Below are 22068 nucleotides of genomic sequence, written 5' to 3'. Positions count from 1 at the left end.
AGTGGTCACCAAACCAATTTGGTACAGGTATGGGACCTGTTATCCAGAATGCTTGGGACCTGGGGTTTTCCGGATAACGGATCTTGTCATAATTTGGATCTTCATACCTTAAGTCTAAGGTAAAAATCATGTAAACATTAACTAAAACCAACAGGCTGGTTTTGCTTCCAATAAGGATTAATTATATCTTAGTTGGGATCAAGTACAAGCTGCTGTTTTATTATTACACATAAAAAGGAAATCATTTTTATAAATTTGGATTATTTGGATAAAATGGAGTCTATGGGAGATGGCCTTTTCGTAATTCGGAGCTTTCTAGATAACGGGCTTCCGGATAACGGATTCTACACCGGTAATGAATTCTGTTGCAGACAGAATGCATTGCCAAATGCAGCCCTTGGCAAATAAAACATTTCCACACCTTCCAATGGATTCCTGAACTTTTTGGGCCTCAGATAAGTCTTTTCTCCAATCCTGTTCAGTGGTTTGTAGGCACTTGGGGGTGAAAGAACTCAGGCTAAACAATCCCAATTGTATTTTGCTTGGTTCTGGAACTGCCACCTGCTCAGCTGGAACTGCCGGTTCCCTGATTGACGAGGGGAAATGATGCTCCCAATGGCAGGAGCTGACACTCATCCTCCCTTTGCTTTGGTTGGGCAGCACCGTTTGCGGCGGAGAAAACACCATTGAAAGAGGAACTACCCATTTGGTTAACTTTTATTATGAATGGCAAATTCAATTGGCCTTTTTTTAAACTTTTTTGACTTTTTCCAACTTTGAATTTGGGGTCACTGACCCCAGCAATGAAAAAGCAATTGCTCTGTGAGGCTACAAGTCTATTGTTACTATTTATACTTATATCTTTTTATTCTGGCCTTTCTTGTGCATGCTCAAATTCTCTTCTAACCATTGCTTGGTTGCAAGGGCAATATGGAGCCTAGCAACCAGATAGCTGCTAAATACATTCCAGACTTCCTTAGCAGCGAGTAATAATGATATTATCAAACTGTAGGGGGTTGAGCATAAAGGACAAGATCCCACGCCCGACATAGCCCATCTGCTCACACATATTGGTTTGGGGTAAACCTCACTGATGACAATGCCACTTTTACTGGAAAATGAGGACATTGGCCAATACCAAGGGGGGACACAACAAAATCCGAAGCTTTAAGCCGGCCATAGACGGGCAGATATATCCTTATGTCCAATGAACAATCGTGCGTTGCAATCTCCCAAAGTACCACTAACCATTCACATTAAAATAAAGTAGGAAAAAGAAGGAACTGTTATGTTCATTTAAGGAAAACTATACACCAAAAATTAATATACTGCAGCTCTAACTGTAACAGGAAGAGATCACCTGACCAGACATACTGCAGCTCTAACTGTAACAGGAAGAGATCACCTGACCAGAAATACTGCAGCTGTAACTATAACAGGAAGCGATCACCTGACCAGAAATACTGCAGCTCTAACTGTATCAGGAAGAGATCACCTGACCAGAAATACTGCAGCTCTAACTGTAACAGGAAGAGATCACCTGACCAGAAATACTGCAGCTCTAACTGTAACAGGAAGAGATCACCTGACCAGAAATACTGCAGCTGTAACTATAACAGGAAGGGATCACCTGACCAGAAATACTGCAGCTCTAACTGTATCAGGAAGAGATCACCTGACCAGAAATACTGCAGCTCTAACTAACAGGAAGAGATCACCTGACCAGAAATACTGCAGCTCTAACTGTAACAGGAAGAGATCACCTGACCAGAAATACTGCAGCTCTAACTGTATCAGGAAGAGATCACCTGACCAGAAATACTGCAGCTCTAACTGTAACAGGAAGAAGTGAGGAAGCAAAAGACACAACTCTGTCTGTTAATTGGCTCATGTGACCTAACATGTATGGTTTGTTTGTGTGCACCATAAATCGTAGGATCCCAGTGGGCGGCCCCTATTTTTTAAAATGACAATTTTCTATTTATGATTACCCAATGGCACATACTACTAAAAAATATATTATTATGAAAATGATTTATTTACATGAAGCAGGGTTTTACAAGTGAGCTGTTTTATGCAATATTTTTTTAGAGAGACCTACAGTACATTGTTTAAGAGGTATAGTTTTCCTTTAATTGAAAGGCAGCAATTGTAGGAACATTATGTCTGACAATAGTAGTGACAATGTCCACTGATATCATCAGATAGGCAATACATGCGGAGATATTATGGTTATCGGACAGAAACTTTCTAACCTGACTGATCAAACACCATGAGAGCCCTGCACTGGTCCCTTTTTATTAAACCCGCAATTGGACCCGCATGCTCCCTCTACCCAACCCGCAATAGGCCAACTAACCTTCCAACCCAGGGGACACACAAAACCGGAAGTGCCGTCACATTTGCCCTGAAGTGACGTCACTCCTGTGCTGAATCTTCCCAAAAAAATGTAAAACCTGGAAGAACCATTAAGGTGAGTGGGAAGGATCAAGCTCACACCTTTGCCGAGTACCCAGTAACTGCCCGCATAGCCAATGAATCAGGACTTTTTGCCCGAAACCGACCAGCTTTATTACTCACAAGGGGTTACAGACACAAGCTTTGAGGGACACGTCCCCACCTCGGCTCACTGTTATCCTTAGGAAAAAACCTTCCACCTAAAAATTAGTGAGGATATATGCCGAGTAGTTTTTGTAGCTATCAGGATTTTAGATTTAAGCCATAAGCGGTTATTATTAAAGAACAAAGATGATAGAACATGACACGAGTACAGAATTGCTGTGTTGTAGAAGAAGCTCAAGGTTAAAGGCCATTCTGTTATTAGAATGTAGAATGTTTGCACAGAACAAGGAATAGTGCAAGGCCAAGAAAGACATAGTTTCAGAAACTACAGCATAGATACCATTCTGGAAACTGAGCTGACACAGTAGATGGACCTTATTTGGCTTTTGTACTGAGACTGTGAGTCTGTCGCTAAGATGGAAATAGTGACACAGTTATGCTAAAACAAGTATGATGATTGGATGCCTCTGGATCAGCCCCATTGAAGAAGAAATGGTTAAATAGTCATCTGTTGTATTGCTAATTGTTCCCTCAACATCCTCACGAGCTTTCAGGACGTATGAGCTATTATTTAATACTCTGTATTATATTACTCTATTAATGTATACCTAAAATAAAGCTGTCTGGTTAATAACCTGAGTGAATCTGAATGGTTCAAGTCAGGCCCAGGGGGAACTTTGGCTCGATTTGAGTATTTATTTAAATCCAAGAGAGACTTACTTATGACATTTATGGGGGCTCGTCCATTTATGGGGTCTTCGTTCCGGTCCTGTGGTTCTGATCACATGAGGATTGATCATCTCAGCTCTTGGTAAATAAGTTTCTTTTTAAACCTCGAGATAGAATAGTACCACAAGGTTCACAGCCCAGTGAAGATATTATTAGTCTAAGGCAGTGATCCCCAACCAGTAGCTCATGAGTAACATGTTGCTCTCCAACCCCTTGGATGTTGCTCTCAGTGGCCTCAAAGCAGGTGATTATTTTTGAATTCCAGGCTTGGAGGCCAGTTTCGGGTTGAATAAAAACCAGGTGTACTGCCAAACAGAGCTTCAATGTAGGTTGATAATCCACATAGAGGCTATTAAATGGCCAATCACAGCCCTTATTTGGCACCGTAAGAAAATTTTTCATGATTGTATTGCTCCCCAACTCCTTTTTCTTCTGAATGTTGCTCACAGGTTCAAAAGGTTGGGGATCCCTGGTCTAAGGAATGATATATCTAAAAGTACTGTTTCGCCAGGCAGCACAGAAGCTTTTATAACCCTTGTCTTGTTAACTATTCCTTTTGTAACCCATTGTCTTGTTGCATGTTAAATGAATAAGTGGCAGGCCATTTATAGATAATAGATGCATGAAAATTGAGGACAGTCTGGTTACTGTATCCCAATGGTGAATAAATATAAGTCTTTTCTTATATAGAAAGACTGCTGGTTCAGTTAAAAAATTGTAGACATTCAGCTGTCCTCCTCCAGCACAGTATTAACTAACTGACAGCTGACAGTGTAAAGGTGGCCGTACACAGGCCGATAAAAGCTGCCGACAGACCGAGTTGGCAGCTTATTGGCCCGTGTATGGGGGCCCCCAACGGGGTTCCCCGATCGAGATCTGGCCGAAAGTCGGCCAGATCTCGATCGGATGGGACTAAAAATCCAGTCGGATCGCGGCCGCATCTGTTCGTTGATGCGGTCCGGCGATCCGACCGCCCGTTACCATTTGTTAGGATCTGATCGTTGGGCCCCAGGGCCCACGATCGGATCAGCCCGTTATTGCCCACCTCAAGGTGTGCATATCGGGGAGAGATCCGCTCGTTTGGTGACATCGCTCCGTGTATGGCCACCTTAAAGGGATACTGTCATGGGAAAAAATTATTTTTTCAAAATGAATCAGTTAATAGTGCTGCTCCAGCAGAATTCTGCACTGAAATCCATTTCTCAAAAGAGCAAACAGATTTTTTTATATTCAATTTTGAAATCTGACATGGGGCTAGACATATTGTCAATTTCCCAGCTGCCCCAAGTCATGTGACTTGTGCTCTGATAAACTTCAATCACTCTTTACTGCTGTACTGCAAGTTGGAGTGATATCACCCCCCTCCCTTTTCCCCCCCCAGCAGCCAAACAAAAGAACAATGGGAAGGTAACCAGATAGCAGCTCCCTAACACAAGATAACAGCTGCCTGGTAGATCTAAGAACAACACTCAATAGTAAAAACCCATGTCCCACTGAAACACATTCAGTTACACTGAGAAGGAAAAACAGCAGCCTGCCAGAAAGCATTTCTCTCCTTAAGTGCAGGCACAAGTCACATGACCAGGGGCAGCTGGGAAATTGACAAAATGTCTAGCCCCATGTCAGATTTCAAAATTGAATATAAAAAAATCTGTTTGCTCTTTTGAGAAATGGATTTCAGTGCAGAATTCTGCTGGAGTAGCACTATTAACTGATTCATTTTGAAAATAAAATTTTTTCCCATGATAGTATCCCTTTAATCTGTCTGGTAGATTTTTAAACAAACATGCCCATGTGCCAGTCAAAAAGATTCAGCCAAGAATAGAAGAATGTAAGTAAAGGTGGTTCCACATAAGTAATAGAAGAAGTTGTTAACATTACCCTGATAATGGTCTGCTTGTGCTTCACAGTCACTAGTGATCAATGCTTTCCCTTAACCCTTTCCATTAAAAACTTTGAAATGAAATAGATTGCAAAAATATAATTAATTACAATATCTTGATGTCAACAAAAGCCGTTTGTTGTAAAACTATTAATCATCATCATCATATTTAAAGTAACCACAATAAATAGGTTGTAAATATATATATATACATATATATATATATATATATATATATATATATATATATATATATATATATATATATATATATATATATATATATATATATATTAGTAAATATGATAAATGTAGCTGAATTGTGGAATGGTACTTAGAGATGGAATTACAGTTACAACAAACAATATCAATAAATGTTTTAAAGGGGTAATTAATTCAAAGTGATGGTACATTGATAATAATATAGTTGATTGATAGTAGAACTATGCAACATGTACTGACACTCTTCCACATGGTCTAGAATCATGTCCCAAATTATACATGATATATAAACAAAACATTTTCAGATATCACATTTTTACACCATTCCATAAATGAAAAACTATCCCATATAAACCATAGTTCAATGTTATTATACTAGAACACTTATGTTAAAATATCACAGTAAACTATGTTTAGGATGACTTGGGGCACATGACTTGGGGCAGCTGGGAAATTGACAATATGTCTAGCCCCATGTCAGATTTCAAAATTGAATATAAAAAAATCTGTTTCGTACAATTGCTGTCAGGGGCAGAACATTGCTGATCTGTTCTTTAACTAATCTGACTGGTAAGACTTTGATCTGAATGGTTAGTGGCGGGTCGGGAGATGGGAAAGTCCGATCGTACGATGATTCGTACGTTTGGATCTTTGCATCTATGGCCAGCTTTAGAGTGAGATCACCCCCTCCCTTTTTCCCCCCAGCAGCCAAACAAAAGAACAATGGGAAGGTAACCAGATAGCAGCTCCCTAACACAAGATAACAGCTGCCTGGTAAATCTAAGAACAACACTCAATAGTAAAATCCAGGTCCCACTGAGACACATTCAGTTACATTGAGAAGGAAAAACAGCAGCCTGCCAGAAAGCATTTCTTGCAGGCACAAGTCACATGACTGGGGGCAGCTGGGAAATTAACAAAATGTCTAGCCCCATGTCAGATTTCAAAATTGAATATAAAAAATGTGTTTGCTCTTTTGAGAAATGGATTTCAGTGCAGAATTCTGCTGGAGTAGCACTATTAACTGATGCATTTTGGAAAAAACATGTTTTCTGATGACACGATCCCTTTAAGGATTTTGCTTATATTAGAAGAAAAAAAGTGGGGGGATGTTAGATTTAAGCCATAAGTGGTTATTTTCAAAGAACAAAGATGATAGAACACAACACTAGTACAGAATTGCTGTGTTGTAGAAGAAGCTCAAGGTTAAAGGCCATTCTGTTATTAGAATGTAGAATGTTTGCACAGAACAAGGAATATATCTGTTGTCTCATGTCACAAGTATTGATCCCTCCACGTCCTCACGAGCTTTCAGGACGAATGAGCTATTATTTAATACTCTGTATTATACTACTCTGTATTAATGTATACCTCAAATAAAGCTGTCTGGTTAATAACCTGAGTGAATCTGATTGGTTCAAGTCAGGCTCAGGGGGAACTTCGGGGCCAGGCTCGATTTGAGTATTTATTTAAATCCAAGAGAGACTTACTCATTGTGGGTGAGAATCATATAAACCCTAGTGGAGAATCATATCGATAGACGAGCGACAATATATAAAAATATATTCTATACATATATATTATATTATCTGTAAATTTGAATACGAAATTTCTCTATACAACAGTTTTGTATCCCTATTTCATAATGTTCTGTTGTAGAAGAGAGAGAGCGGTCTGGAGCCTGCTGAGCTTGGTGCACCAAACTTCCAATATGAGCGAGCGTAGCAGAACATTACTATGTGTTGTGTAGCTTACTATGTGTTGTGTAGCTTACTATGTGTTGTGTAGCTTACTATGTGTTGTGTCGCACAGATGAAAGTGCCACAGTTGGCCACATACTATCTAGCTTAAAAGGATTTAAAGGGGAAGGAAACCTCGTCGGCGCTAACCCCCCTCCCCCCCTCCCGTGTATTGCCCCCCCTCCCTCCTCCCCCCTGGCCTACCTGTCCCGCTGGGCAAATGCCCCTAACTTGTTACTTACCCTTCTGCGCAGGTCCAGTCCAGTCCAGGGAGTTCACAGGCGACATCTTCTTCCACGCGATCTTCTTCCTCCTTTGACCGGCGCATGCGCAGTAGGATCGTTTCGCCGGTACGATCTACTGCGCATGCGTGTGACTTTTGGCGCATGCGCAGTAGATCCGTACCGGCGAAACGATCCTACTGCGCATGCGCCAAAACGCCGGTCAAAGGAGGAAGAAGATCGTGTGGAAGAAGATGTCGCCTGTGAACTCCCTGGACTGGACCTGCGCAGAAGGGTAAGTAACAAGTTAGGGGCATTTGCCCAGCGGGAGGGGTAGGCCAGGGGGGAGGAGGGAGGGGGGGCAATACACGGGAGGGGGGAGGGGGGAGGGGGGTTAGCGCCGACGAGGTTTCCTTCCCCTTTAAGTGTTAAAAAAAAAAAACAAATTCCCATGATACAGGCCCATGAATGGGCATTAAGGTGCTTACTCAGCATTTACAAGGCATAGTATACGCACAAGTAGCACTGCACTAAATAACCTGCAGCTGAAAGTAAGACATATTCATAGGCTCGTATGGAGGGTGCAAGGCTCACTTGTTTCCCAGGCAATGGTTTGTCGCGGGAAGGCAAAAAGAGCGCTACCTGAATTTTAATCGGCCACGTGAAGTTGCTGACATAGACAAAGAAGGTGATGTTGGGGTTATTGTGGAAGTCGAATTTCTCGTTGGAGAAGCTGTCCTTGTATTCCTTGATGTTGGTCTTGGAGATAATGGGTATCTCTTCTCCTGCCTGGGTCCCAGCTGGAATAGAGAGAGCACAGATCAGAGCTTACTTCATGTGCTTCTAGACAACCACAGAATGGGGTCTGTAGCTACTTCTCCACCAGATCACCAAAACTTACACCCCCTTGTCCCTTAGTGCTCGTTTGCACCCTATACAATAACTATTGTTAAAAACTTTGGAGATCCTCCTGGGTGTTACATTCAGATTACGACGTGGATCCAAGACAATTATTTTGCTCTGCTTGTTCTTAAAACAATAGTAACACCAAAAAAATCAAAGTTTTCTTAAAGTAATAAAATCGAATGTACTGCTGTGCTGCACTGGTACGACTGGTGTGTTTGCTTCAGAAACTCTACAATAATTATATAAACCATCTGTTGTTTAGTCATGGGGGCAGCCATTCAAAGCTGAAAGGGAGAAAAGTCACAGGATACACAGCAGATAACAGATAAGCCGTAGTATACAATGGGATTTATTCAGAACGTATCTGTTATCTACTGTGTATCCTGTGCTTGAATGGCTGCCCCCATGGCTACACAGCAGCTTGTTTATATAAACTATAGTAGTACTTATCTGTTATCTACTGTGTATCCTGTGCTTGAATGGCTGCCCCCATGGCTACACAGCAGCTTGTTTATATAAACTATAGTAGTACTTATCTGTTATCTACTGTGTATCCTGTGCTTGAATGGCTGCCCCCATGGCTACACAGCAGCTTGTTTATATAAACTATAGTAGTACTTATCTGTTATCTACTGTGTATCCTGTGCTTGAATGGCTGCCCCCATGGCTACACAGCAGCTTGTTTATATAAACTATAGTAGTACTTATCTGTTATCTACTGTGTATCCTGTGCTTGAATGGCTGCCCCATGGCTACACAGCAGCTTATTTATATAAACTATAGTAGTACTTATCTGTTATCTACTGTGTATCCTGTGCTTGAATGGCTGCCCCCATGGCTACACAGCAGCTTGTTTATATAAACTATAGTAGTACTTATCTGTTATCTACTGTGTATCCTGTGCTTGAATGGCTGCCCCCATGGCTACACAGCAGCTTGTTTATATAAACTATAGTAGTACTTATCTGTTATCTACTGTGTATCCTGTGCTTGAATGGCTGCCCCCTTGGCTACACAGCAGCTTGTTTATATAAACTATAGTAGTACTTATCTGTTATCTACTGTGTATCCTGTGCTTGAATGGCTGCCCCCATGGCTACACAGCAGCTTGTTTATATAAACTATAGTAGTACTTATCTGTTATCTACTGTGTATCCTGTGCTTGAATGGCTGCCCCCTTGGCTACACAGCAGCTTGTTTATATAAACTATAGTAGTACTTATCTGTTATCTACTGTGTATCCTGTGCTTGAATGGCTGCCCCCATGGCTACACAGCAGCTTGTTTATATAAACTATAGTAGTACTTATCTGTTATCTACTGTGTATCCTGTGCTTGAATGGCTGCCCCCATGGCTACACAGCAGCTTGTTTATATAAACTATAGTAGTACTTATCTGTTATCTACTGTGTATCCTGTGCTTGAATGGCTGCCCCCATGGCTACACAGCAGCTTGTTTATATAAACTATAGTAGTACTTATCTGTTATCTACTGTGTATCCTGTGCTTGAATGGCTGCCCCATGGCTACACAGCAGCTTATTTATATAAACTATAGTAGTACTTATCTGTTATCTACTGTGTATCCTGTGCTTGAATGGCTGCCCCCATGGCTACACAGCAGCTTGTTTATATAAACTATAGTAGTACTTATCTGTTATCTACTGTGTATCCTGTGCTTGAATGGCTGCCCCCATGGCTACACAGCAGCTTGTTTATATAAACTATAGTAGTACTTATCTGTTATCTACTGTGTATCCTGTGCTTGAATGGCTGCCCCCTTGGCTACACAGCAGCTTGTTTATATAAACTATAGTAGTACTTATCTGTTATCTACTGTGTATCCTGTGCTTGAATGGCTGCCCCCATGGCTACACAGCAGCTTGTTTATATAAACTATAGTAGTACTTATCTGTTATCTACTGTGTATCCTGTGCTTGAATGGCTGCCCCTTGGCTACACAGCAGCTTGTTTATATAAACTATAGTAGTACTTATCTGTTATCTACTGTGTATCCTGTGCTTGAATGGCTGCCCCCATGGCTACACAGCAGCTTGTTTATATAAACTATAGTAGTACTTATCTGTTATCTACTGTGTATCCTGTGCTTGAATGGCTGCCCCCATGGCTACACAGCAGCTTGTTTATATAAACTATAGTAGTACTTATCTGTTATCTACTGTGTATCCTGTGCTTGAATGGCTGCCCCCTTGGCTACACAGCAGCTTGTTTATATAAACTATAGTAGTACTTATCTGTTATCTACTGTGTATCCTGTGCTTGAATGGCTGCCCCCATGGCTACACAGCAGCTTGTTTATATAAACTATAGTAGTACTTATCTGTTATCTACTGTGTATCCTGTGCTTGAATGGCTGCCCCCATGGCTACACAGCAGCTTGTTTATATAAACTATAGTAGTACTTATCTGTTATCTACTGTGTATCCTGTGCTTGAATGGCTGCCCCCATGGCTACACAGCAGCTTGTTTATATAAACTATAGTAGTACTTATCTGTTATCTACTGTGTATCCTGTGCTTGAATGGCTGCCCCATGGCTACACAGCAGCTTATTTATATAAACTATAGTAGTACTTATCTGTTATCTACTGTGTATCCTGTGCTTGAATGGCTGCCCCCATGGCTACACAGCAGCTTGTTTATATAAACTATAGTAGTACTTATCTGTTATCTACTGTGTATCCTGTGCTTGAATGGCTGCCCCCATGGCTACACAGCAGCTTGTTTATATAAACTATAGTAGTACTTATCTGTTATCTACTGTGTATCCTGTGCTTGAATGGCTGCCCCCTTGGCTACACAGCAGCTTGTTTATATAAACTATAGTAGTACTTATCTGTTATCTACTGTGTATCCTGTGCTTGAATGGCTGCCCCCATGGCTACACAGCAGCTTGTTTATATAAACTATAGTAGTACTTATCTGTTATCTACTGTGTATCCTGTGCTTGAATGGCTGCCCCCTTGGCTACACAGCAGCTTGTTTATATAAACTATAGTAGTACTTATCTGTTATCTACTGTGTATCCTGTGCTTGAATGGCTGCCCCCATGGCTACACAGCAGCTTGTTTATATAAACTATAGTAGTACTTATCTGTTATCTACTGTGTATCCTGTGCTTGAATGGCTGCCCCCATGGCTACACAGCAGCTTGTTTATATAAACTATAGTAGTACTTATCTGTTATCTACTGTGTATCCTGTGCTTGAATGGCTGCCCCCTTGGCTACACAGCAGCTTGTTTATATAAACTATAGTAGTACTTATCTGTTATCTACTGTGTATCCTGTGCTTGAATGGCTGCCCCATGGCTACACAGCAGCTTATTTATATAAACTATAGTAGTACTTATCTGTTATCTACTATGTATCCTGTGCTTGAATGGCTGCCCCCATGGCTACACAGCAGCTTGTTTATATAAACTATAGTAGTACTTATCTGTTATCTACGGTGTATCCTGTGCTTGAATGGCTGCCCCCGTGGCTACACAGCAGCTTGTTTATATAAACTATAGTAGAGTTTCTGAAGCAAACACAGCAGTTTTACCAGTGCAGGGTAACACTAGATTATATTTTAATCACTTTAAAGAACTTTGATTTTTTAATTACTGTTCCTTTAAGTGGCACATCAAGTTAAAAACTGACAGATAATGGACACACAGTAAGGTGACAGTTTCAGACTCACCTGTAAAGCTCGTCGCCCACGTTATGTTGAGGTTGAAGTTTTTAGACGCATTGATAAACATGTCCAAGTCTCTGTTTTGCTAAAGAAGGGGCATAAATACAGGTTATTTATATTCAGTAAATCACAGACATTAGTAGCACGATACAGCCGACTGCCATCAAAGTGCCACAAGTTATCTAAGCTTTAAGGCTGAACTGGAATAGAGGGACAGGCAGGAGGCCACTAGGGTACGAGCTTTTTACTCTCAGGAGTGATTCTTTAAGACCAACTGCAAAGGCTGCCTACACGATAATGTCGCTACACCTGCTTTAACATTTTGAGACCACTTTCCCTTTAATTTCCCGACCACAGTGAGAATGCTGCTGCATTTCCTATGAAATAAAAATAAAATGGGAATACAAATATCCTGAGCCCTGAAATATGACTGAGAGCCTCCAAAGCAAATAGTTCATTTCCTACAGGGGAAACAAAGGCTACACTGTGCCCAGGCAGCCCCCTCGCAACAAAGATGGAAAATATTAGTCGAAAGCAAGAATTAAAGGTAGCGGTTTCCCTTTCTAGAGATCTAGGCCAAGAACAGAGTCTGTCGTTGTCTTCTCTGCACTCAATCACATCAAGTCTGCACTAAAAACCATTTACATGCCAGAAAGCAAAAATGTGTGTTTAACCCCATTAGCATTAACAGACACAAACGCCCATACCTTTTCATAGGAATCCCTATGCTGCCATAGTTTTATGGGATCTCTCTGTACAGACTATGAGCAAACTTAGGGGCTGTTCCTGCTGAATTGTGCTTAGTACAGGGGAATGCCTATGCTGCCATAGTTTTATGGGATCTCTCTGTACAGACTATGAGCAAACTTAGGGGCTGTTCCTGCTGAATTGTGCTTAGTACAGGGGAATGCCTATGCTGCCATAGTATTATGGGATCTCTCTGTACAGACTATGAGCAAACTTAGGGGCTGTTCCTGCTGAATTGTGCTTAGTACAGGGGAATGCCTATGCTGCCATAGTTTTATGGGATCTCTCTGTACAGACTATGAGCAAACTTAGGGGCTGTTCCTGCTGAATTGTGCTTAGTACAGGGGAATGCCTATGCTGCCATAGTTTTATGGGATCTCTCTGTACAGACTATGAGCAAACTTAGGGGCTGTTCCTGCTGAATTGTGCTTAGTACAGAGGAATACCTATGCTGCCATAGTTTTATGGGATCTCTCTGTACAGACTATGAGCAAACTTAGGGGACTGTTCCTGCTGAATTGTGCTTAGTACAGGGAATACCTATGCTGCCATAGTTTTATGGGATCTCTCTGTACAGACTATGAGCAAACTTATGGACAGTTCCTGCTGAATTGTGCTTAGTACAGGGAATACCTATGCTGCCATAGTTTTATGGGATCTCTCTGTACAGACTATGAGCAAACTTAGGGGACTGTTCCTGCTGAATTGTGCTTAGTACAGGGGAATACCTATGCTGCCATAGTTTTATGGGATCTCTCTGTACACACTATGAGCAAACTTAGGGGACTGTTCCTGCTGAATTGTGCTTAGTACAGGGGAATACCTATGCTGCCATAGTTTTATGGGATCTCTCTGTACACACTATGAGCAAACTTAGGGGACTGTTCCTGCTGAATTGTGCTTAGTACAGGGGAATACCTATGCTGCCATAGTTTTATGGGATCTCTCTGTACAGACTATGAGCAAACTTAGGGGCTGTTCCTGCTGAATTGTGCTTAGTACAGGGGAATAACTATGCTGCCATAGTTTTATGGGATCTCTCTGTACAGACTATGAGCAAACTTAGGGGACTGTTCCTGCTGAATTGTGCTTAGTACAGGGAATACCTATGCTGCCATAGTTTTATGGGATCTCTCTGTACAGACTATGAGCAAACTTAGGGACTGTTCCTGCTGAATTGTGCTTAGTACAGGGAATACCTATGCTGCCATAGTTTTATGGGATCTCTCTGTACAGACTATGAGCAAACTTAGGGGCTGTTCCTGCTGAATTGTGCTTAGTACAGGGAATACCTATGCTGCCATAGTTTTATAGGATCTCTCTGTACAGACTATGAGCAAACTTAGGGGGCTGTTCCTGCTGAATTGTGCTTAGTACAGATGAATACCTATGCTGGGGATCTCTCTGAGGAATCACAAACGTGTCTGTACATATACTCACCTCTTCAGGGGTTGCCACGAAATTAATTGCAGTGTAGTGACGGTCGTCTTCTTGGGACAGGCTGAAGGTGAACTGGTAATCTATCAGCAACGAATCTGTATGGTGGGGAGACACAGCTGTTCAGCAAGAACCTGACTTCAACGGGCAGATGCTATAAAATTAAATGGCAGTTGGGAAGAATCGGATGGCTGCCAATGAACTGACTCACTATCTCAACTGACTTTACGACATGGAAACTTAACACTGACTGGAGCAACCACTGGAGCAACCACTCAATTCCCACATGTAATGTGCTAATGTAGCCACTGGGGGCGCTGTCCCTTTTTTTAGTGAATGTGTGCAACACTGAAGAACAGCCCGTGTTTTTATATTAAAACTAAATGTTTCTGGATGATGTTCAATGTAAAGGCTACTAATGGGCTCTAGATAGATGGATCAGTAGATCGGAAATTCATTAAATTAAAGGAGGTGCTGGTTAGATCCATGTTGTTCTTGGAGCGGCGCCATTCCCCAGCAATATCAATGCTCTCCCCAAGGATTTCTGGGAAGCGCTACAAAAGCCGCCCTTCAGTGCGCCTATAGGAATGCGGCCTGAAAATTCTGAGAAGAGCTGGTTAAAAGAAACGGCCCCTTGTCTGGGATCAGTAGGTGATTGAGCAATTAGTGCTGCACCCTCCATACACTCTTCAGTTCCAAACAGCTCGGCTTTTCAGCAAGATACTCGCACTAGTAGCTGCAAATCCTACGCACAAGCAACTCCTTACACGGCTTCTCTTCTTTTAAAAGAAAATGGCAACTCACTATGTTTGTGAAAAGATTCTCATTCATCCAGGTCATGGTATATCTATAGAATTAATTCAAATCAAGTGGACTTTGTGGGTTTTTTTTTTTTCTTCTAGCCCCGTTGGTTGGAAATACAGAGCATCCCATACAGAACTCCCAGGATTTTACTGACAAAATCCAAGGGTTAGTACTGGCCACAGAAGAAACCATGGAATCATAGGATGTTACTTCTCGCTTTACGTGACTCCCTCCATCCATTAGATCACAAACTGGGGGTCATTAAAACTCAGAGAAGATAAGATCCCCATGCCTATGAATAAGTGCCTGTGGGTGCGAAACGCGTAAGGCAGAGCATTAATTGGTCTGTATGCCTACTTTTTAATATTTATGCTAAAGAGTGATTTTTTAACTTTGAGAGTATTGACTGGGAATATATTTTTGGACTTAAGATCCCCATGAGCACAGAGTTGAAAGAGAGGGAACATCTCAGAGGGCCCCTGAACACGTCCAGATTGGGCTTTTGTGAAAATCGGTAGGAAAAGAAGCAATAACACCAAGACTGCCGAGAAGATGTAAAACAAGACACGAGACACAACTTGGTCCTCCCATGTGTAGCTGGGGTGTCGGAAAAACTTAGAAGGATTTTTAATAAACACCACATCCCAATCTGCTTTAAACCCAGCAACACACAGAGGCAGCAACTGGTTCACCCAAAAGACCCAAAGTACAAGAAGAGTAACATGGTGTATGCGGTGCAGAGAGGAATGCTCTGATTTGTATGTGGGGGAAACGACAGTTACACCAGTGTATGGCCCAGCACAGAAGAGTCAGCTCCTCTGGTCAGAACTCGTGTACCTACATTTAAAAGAAACAGGACACACGTTTGAAGACTTCCAAGTCCAGATTCTAGACCGGGAGAGCGACTGGTTCAAAAGAGAAGCCATATATGCCTTATATTGTGACATTTCTATTCTATGTGTACTGTATATTGTGAGTGGCTCCCTAAGCTCAGTAAGTGACAGCAGCACAGAGCATGTGCAGTGAATCAGCAGAAAAGAAGATGGGGAGCTACTGGGGCATCTTTGGAGACACAGATCTTTACTGCTAAAGGGCTGTGGTTGCCTTGGGCTGGTACAGAAGCACAAAACATCATGTACAACATTTCTAGCTACTTCTTTAGTTAGGCTTTAGTTTTCCTTTAATGGAATGCACTAACCCCAATATGTAATAAAAGACACGACGTTTGCCCAGGAGCATTAACCCATAACAACCAATAAAATGCTTGCTTTTAAACAGGTGACCGGTAAATGCTACCAGCTGATTGGTTGATATGGGTTACTGCTCCTGGGCAAACTTAGTGTCTTTTATTACATAACCCCCTAAATGTCTTAATGAGCTGCATGTCTGAGCTCCTTTGCATCTGTGGCAGCAGCCATATTTGCTCAGACAAGGAAATCCATAGACCGGTCATGAAACCTGTATATCGGGTACAAATAGAAGTTTACTCACAGTAACATGTTCCCTTTAGGGGGTTTCCTTGATAGCGATTTTCCACTTCACATCTAGAGAAAAAAGGCAAAATCACAAATATAATATTTAACCATAGACAGATGGGACATGTTTCCAGGGTTGCAATTGGATACGGCACTGGGGCAATGAAGCAGCCAGGACCAATCACTGCTGCTCTGCCTTTTACATGTTAAGAATGAATGGCCAATCAAAAGCAAGAGAACTTACAGCTGGCACTCCTCCCCTTTAATTCCTTTGGTGGTACAGAAACACTTGCCCGTGTTGGTGTTGCACATTGACGCATGCCCGTTACATTTGCAGGCTGGTGGGAAAAAAACAAATAATTAATTTCACGGAACAGTCCCCAGGCAAGACAGAGAAAAGACAAGAAGGTTCAGCTTAAATCAGTTGTTCACCCTTCAGTTAACTGTCAGTATGATGTAGAGAGTGATCTTCTGAGACAATTTACAATTGGTTTTCATTTTTTATTATTTGTGGTTTTTGACTTATTTAGCTTTTTATTCAGCAGCTCTCCGGTTTGCAGTTTCAGCTATCTGGTTGCTAGGGTCCAAATTACCCTAGTAACTGATTTGAATAAGAGACTGGAATGTGAATAGGAGAGGCCTGAATAAAAAGTAGCAATAACAATACATTTGTAGCCTTACAGAGCATTTGTTTTTTGGATGGGGTCAGTGACCCCCATTTGAAAGCTGGAAAGAACCCAGAGTAAAAGACAAATAACTATAAAACTATAGAAGAAGAAGGCAAATAATTGAAAATCTATAAAATAAATAAATAATTAATGAAGACCAATTGAAAAGTTGCTTGGACTTGATCATTCTATAACTTACTAAAAGTTAATTTTTAAGGCATATATTGCGCCCCCCACTGAGCTATTTTCCAGCCCCCCACACTCACACTGACAGGATCCTCCGTTAGTGGGGTCTCCATAAAAGCCGGAAATGCAGGATTCACAGTTTTTGCCTGTGGTCAGGTTCTCACATTTCTCGCAGGTGCTCTCGTTGATGCATTTACTGTGCCCATTACACTGGCACGCTGCACAGGGAGAAGAACATCACAGTGCCACTCATTATACATGCCATTCAATTTAAACACATTTCTCATATATTTACTACCTGACATAAAGCAGAGTTGGGTAACTGATGCCAGCTTGCTTTACTCTACTGCTATCCACCAATCATTCTAACTACAAGCCCATATTTTGTAGGGAACCCGTGTTTTGCAGGGATCCCCGTGTTTTGCAGGGACCCCGTGTTTTGCAGGGACCCCGAGTTTTGCAGGGAACCCGAGTTTTGCAGGGAACCCGAGTTTTGCAGGGAACCCGAGTTTTGCAGGGAACCCGAGTTTTGCAGGGAACCCGTGTTTTGCAGGGAACCCGTGTTTTGCAGGGAACCCGTGTTTTGCAGGGAACCCGTGTTTTGCAGGGAACCCGTGTTCTGCAGGGAACCCGTGTTTTGCAGGGAACCCGTGTTTTGGAGGGAACCCGTGTTTTGCAGGGAACCCGTGTTTTGCAGGGTACCCTAGGGAACCAGTGTTTTGTAGGGACCCCGTGTTTTTTAAGGAAAGCGTGTTTTTCAGGGACCCCGTGTTTTGTAGGGAAACCGTGTTTTGCGGGAACCCGTGTTTTGCAGGGAACCCGTGTTTTTCAGGGAACCCGTGTTTTTCAGGGAACCCGTGTTTTGCAGGGAACCCGTGTTTTGCAGGGAACCCGTGTTTTGCAGGGAACCCGTGTTTTGCAGGGAACCCGTGTTTTGCAGGGTACTCGTGTTTAGTAGGGTACCCTAGGGAACCAGTGTTTTGTAGGGACCCCGTGTTTTTTAAGGAAAGCGTGTTTTGTAGGGCGCCCGTGTTTGGTAGGGCGCCCGTGTTTTGTAGGGTGCCCGTGTTTTGTAGGGCGCCCGTGTTTTGAAGGATACCCGTGTTTTGTGGGGACCCCGTGTTTTGTAGGGACCCCGTGTTTTGTAGGGACCCAGTGTTTTGTAGGGAACCCGTGTTTTGTAGGGAACCCATGACAAAACCCCCCCCTTACCTGGACACGAGATGAAAGACCAGTTATAATTGTTCTCCACTGGGCACATGCTGACATTCAGGACGGGTGCAGGGATACTGATTTTAGCCTGGGTGCTATTAATAAACTTCATGGGGCCTCTATGTGACCCCTCCATGCATTGGCCCTTGCCCGTGTTACTCGGGTCTGTGCACCAGCCACATCCAGGTTGTTCCAAACACTGAGCGCAGGTGCGATACCCTGAGCAGTTCTCCGCTGTGGGGCAAAGAAACCAGTTAGTGCACAAAACACATTCCCACTGACTGAGCAGGAAGATTTGGGTGAAACACTAAAGCTGAGAGAAGACGCCCTAAATATGGATTTACTAAATGTCTTACACAGGCAGATTATGGGGGCAGTTCTAAAGATACAAAGCCATTTCTATTTCAGTTAAAGGGTTTCCTCCATCCCCTTGATCTATTTTACACTTACTACATCGTGAATGTTACAAATAAAACAAAGATTGTTACTATAATAATAAGAATAATAATATTAACCCTTTTAGTGTACAATCTAAATCATAGGTTTCCAGTACCTGCAGGAAAAACCCAGAATTCCCAATCACGTTGCAGTCACTGAATCAGCTATTTTGGATTTGGTCAAACCCCAGAATCCTTTGTGAAAGATTCGGCCGAATACTGAACCGAATCCGAACCCTAATTTGCATGTGCAAATCAGTGAGGGTGGGGAATTTTTTTTTTACTTCCTTGTTTTCTGTTGAAAAGTCACATGATTTTAAGGATTCACATGAGCGCCAGGCACAAAAATTTGGACGAATTCGAATCCTGCTGAAAATGGCTGAATACTGAACCGAATAATGTGTTTGGTACATCCGTAGTCACTAGTGATGTGTGGGTCGAGATTTCCCCGACCCACACCTGACCCTAACCCACCCCCATTTCTGGGTTGCTTTTACAAGACCCACGCCGCCAATGATGTCACAAAAGGGGCGGGGCATGCAGGTGCATCGTCTATAAAAGACAAACCCGGAAGTCGGAAGCCAGCATTTGACGGTGGCGGGCGGGGAGAGCAGGATAAGAGCTCAACCCGCCCACACCCACGAAGAAGCATGCGAGGTTGGCCCAAAACCGTCCGACCCGCGGGTCCTACAGGGTATCGGGCCGGCCTGCACAATACTAGTAGTCACAGGTTCTGTGGGTCTGTGTTGGGTCGTTGCTGGGCACATCAGCTCTCAGTGCTGACAAGACATACACAGTAATGAATGACCGAGTTGATCAAAAGCCCATGGGTTGGACGTGGTTGGGAAAAGAAAAAGGAACAGTAACATCAAAAAATGAAAGGGTTTTAAAGTAATAAAAATATAATGTAATGTTGCCCTGCCCTGGTAAAACTGCTGTGTTTGCTTCAGAAACACTACTATAGTTTATATAAACAAGCTGCTGTATAGCCATGGGGGCAGCCATTCAAGCACAGGATACACAGTAGATAACAGATAAGTACTACTATAGTTTATATAAACAATCTGCTGTGTAGCCATGGGGGCAGCCATTCAAAGGTGAAAAGCATCAGGTTACACAGCAGATAACAGATAAGCTCTGTAGAACATAATGGTGCTATCTGTTATCCACTATTTAAACTGTGCCATATAGACTTTTTACAATTTCCACTATGGCTACACAGCAGCTTGTTTATATAAACTATAGTAGTACTTATCTGTTATCTACTGTGTATCCTGTGCTTGAATGGCTGCCCCAAGGCTACACAGCAGCTTGTTTATATAAACTATAGTAGTACTTATCTGTTATCTACTGTGTATCCTGTGCTTGAATGGCTGCCCCCATGGCTACACAGCAGCTTGTTTATATAAACTATAGTAGTACTTAGTGATGTCACATGGTAGTTCCCAAATGTCCACCTGTAGCTCACGTGACTGTAGCTCGGATCACATCCAGGATAGTACACCCAAGTGCACTGTGGGACTGTAGTTTGGGTTAAAAAATTTCTCACCAGCTGATCAATACACGACCGGTCTCTAGTAAAAAGTACCGTAGGGATGCACTGAATCCACTATTGTGGATACAGCCAAACCCTGAATCCTGAATACCGAACCAAATCCGAATTAGCATATGCAAATTATGGGTGGGAAGGGGAAAACATTTTTTACTTCTTTGTTTAGTGACAGAAAGTCACATGATTTCCCTCCCCACCCCTAATTTGCATATACAAATTAGGTCTTGGTTCGACCGGGCAGAAGGATTCAGCCGAATCCTGGCTGAATCCCGAACCGAATCCTGGCGAGCAGGGAGAGACTAAGGCAGGAAGTGATGTCACACCAAGCTAATATGGCAGCTGCTATCCTAAACAAACAGAGAAAGCTTCTAAAGCTGTTTACACAGGTATGGTAAAGCATTCTACAGAATAAATATAGTGTTCTAGCTTACACTATTGCTGCTAACCTATTGGCAATAAACTGCCTCGGTAGCTTTCCCTCTCCTTTAAGCTCACGAATACAATGATAAATCACGTGTAGAAAGAGCAACGAGGTGTAATACTCACGTGGGCAGGTGCTCATTGTGTACCACTCCATACACTGGCCAAACGGGAAGGAAGCCACGTAAGCGTTGGAGTCCACACATTGCTTCATATTACTGCACCACATGCATTCTGAGCTGCCACTGGTGCACTCCCCGCAGCTCCCCCGAGATGCACAAGGGGTTCGACACTGCTTAGCGCTGTAATTGGCTGCAAAATTAAAAAAGGAAAATGAACGAAACCGTTGCACTTGATTATGTGTAACTGTCAGTATGATGTAGAGAGGGATATTCTGAGACAATTTGCAATTGGTTTTCATTTTTTATTATTTGTGGAGTTATTTAGCTTTTTATTCAGCAGCTCTCCTGGTTGCTAGGGTCCAAATCACCCTAGTAACCCTGCACTAATATGAACAAGACACTGAAATGTGAATAAGAGAGGCCTGAATAGAACGATGAGTAATAAAAAGTAGCAATAACAATACATTTGTAGCTTTACAGAACATTTGATTTTTAGATGGAGTCAGCGACCCCTATGTGAACGTTAGAAAGAGTCAGAAGAAGACGGCAAATAATTCAAAAACTATACAAAATAAATAACGAAGGCCAATTGAAAAGTTTATTAGGATTGGCCATTTGGGTAACATATCATGGGGCCCATTTACTTAGCTCGAGTGAAGGAATAGAAGAAAAAATACTTTGAATTTCGAATGGTCGAATATGGCTACTTCGACCATCGAATAGGCTACTTCGACCACGACTTTTTATCTAACGATTCGAACTAAAAATCGTTAAGACTATTCGATAGTCGAAGTACTGTCTCTTTAAAAAAATACTTCAACCCCCTAGTTTGCCACCTTAAACCTACCGAGGCCAATGTTAGTCTATGGGGAAGGAAATTCCTTCGAATCGTTCGATTTGAAGGATTTATTCCTTTGATCGTTCGATCGTAGGAATAGCGCTAAATCCTTCGACTTCGACATTCGAAGTCGAGGGATTTACATTTGGCAGTCGAATATCGAAGATTAATTAAGACCTCATGGCGCTATGTGAATGGTGTACCAAGATGTTTA

At 42.2% G+C, this 22068-nt stretch overlaps 1 protein-coding gene across 1 annotated transcript in view; it reads right to left on the bottom strand.

Annotated features, from left to right (window-relative positions):
* The window catches only part of atrn.L (attractin L homeolog), a 111309-nt gene that overhangs the window by 44665 nt on the left and 44576 nt on the right, over nucleotides 1–22068 (bottom strand). The window contains 8 exon segments of the mRNA XM_041587128.1: nucleotides 7998–8155; nucleotides 11963–12041; nucleotides 14144–14238; nucleotides 16436–16488; nucleotides 16664–16757; nucleotides 17354–17491; nucleotides 18486–18719; nucleotides 21021–21206. Coding sequence (XP_041443062.1) covers nucleotides 7998–8155; nucleotides 11963–12041; nucleotides 14144–14238; nucleotides 16436–16488; nucleotides 16664–16757; nucleotides 17354–17491; nucleotides 18486–18719; nucleotides 21021–21206 — 1037 coding nt within the window.

This window comes from Xenopus laevis, chromosome 1L, assembly GCF_017654675.1.
Source record: "Xenopus laevis strain J_2021 chromosome 1L, Xenopus_laevis_v10.1, whole genome shotgun sequence".
Lineage (NCBI taxonomy): Eukaryota > Metazoa > Chordata > Amphibia > Anura > Pipidae > Xenopus > Xenopus laevis.
Note: the sequence above shows the minus strand (reverse complement) of the source record. Positions and strands in the feature narration are given on the sequence as shown.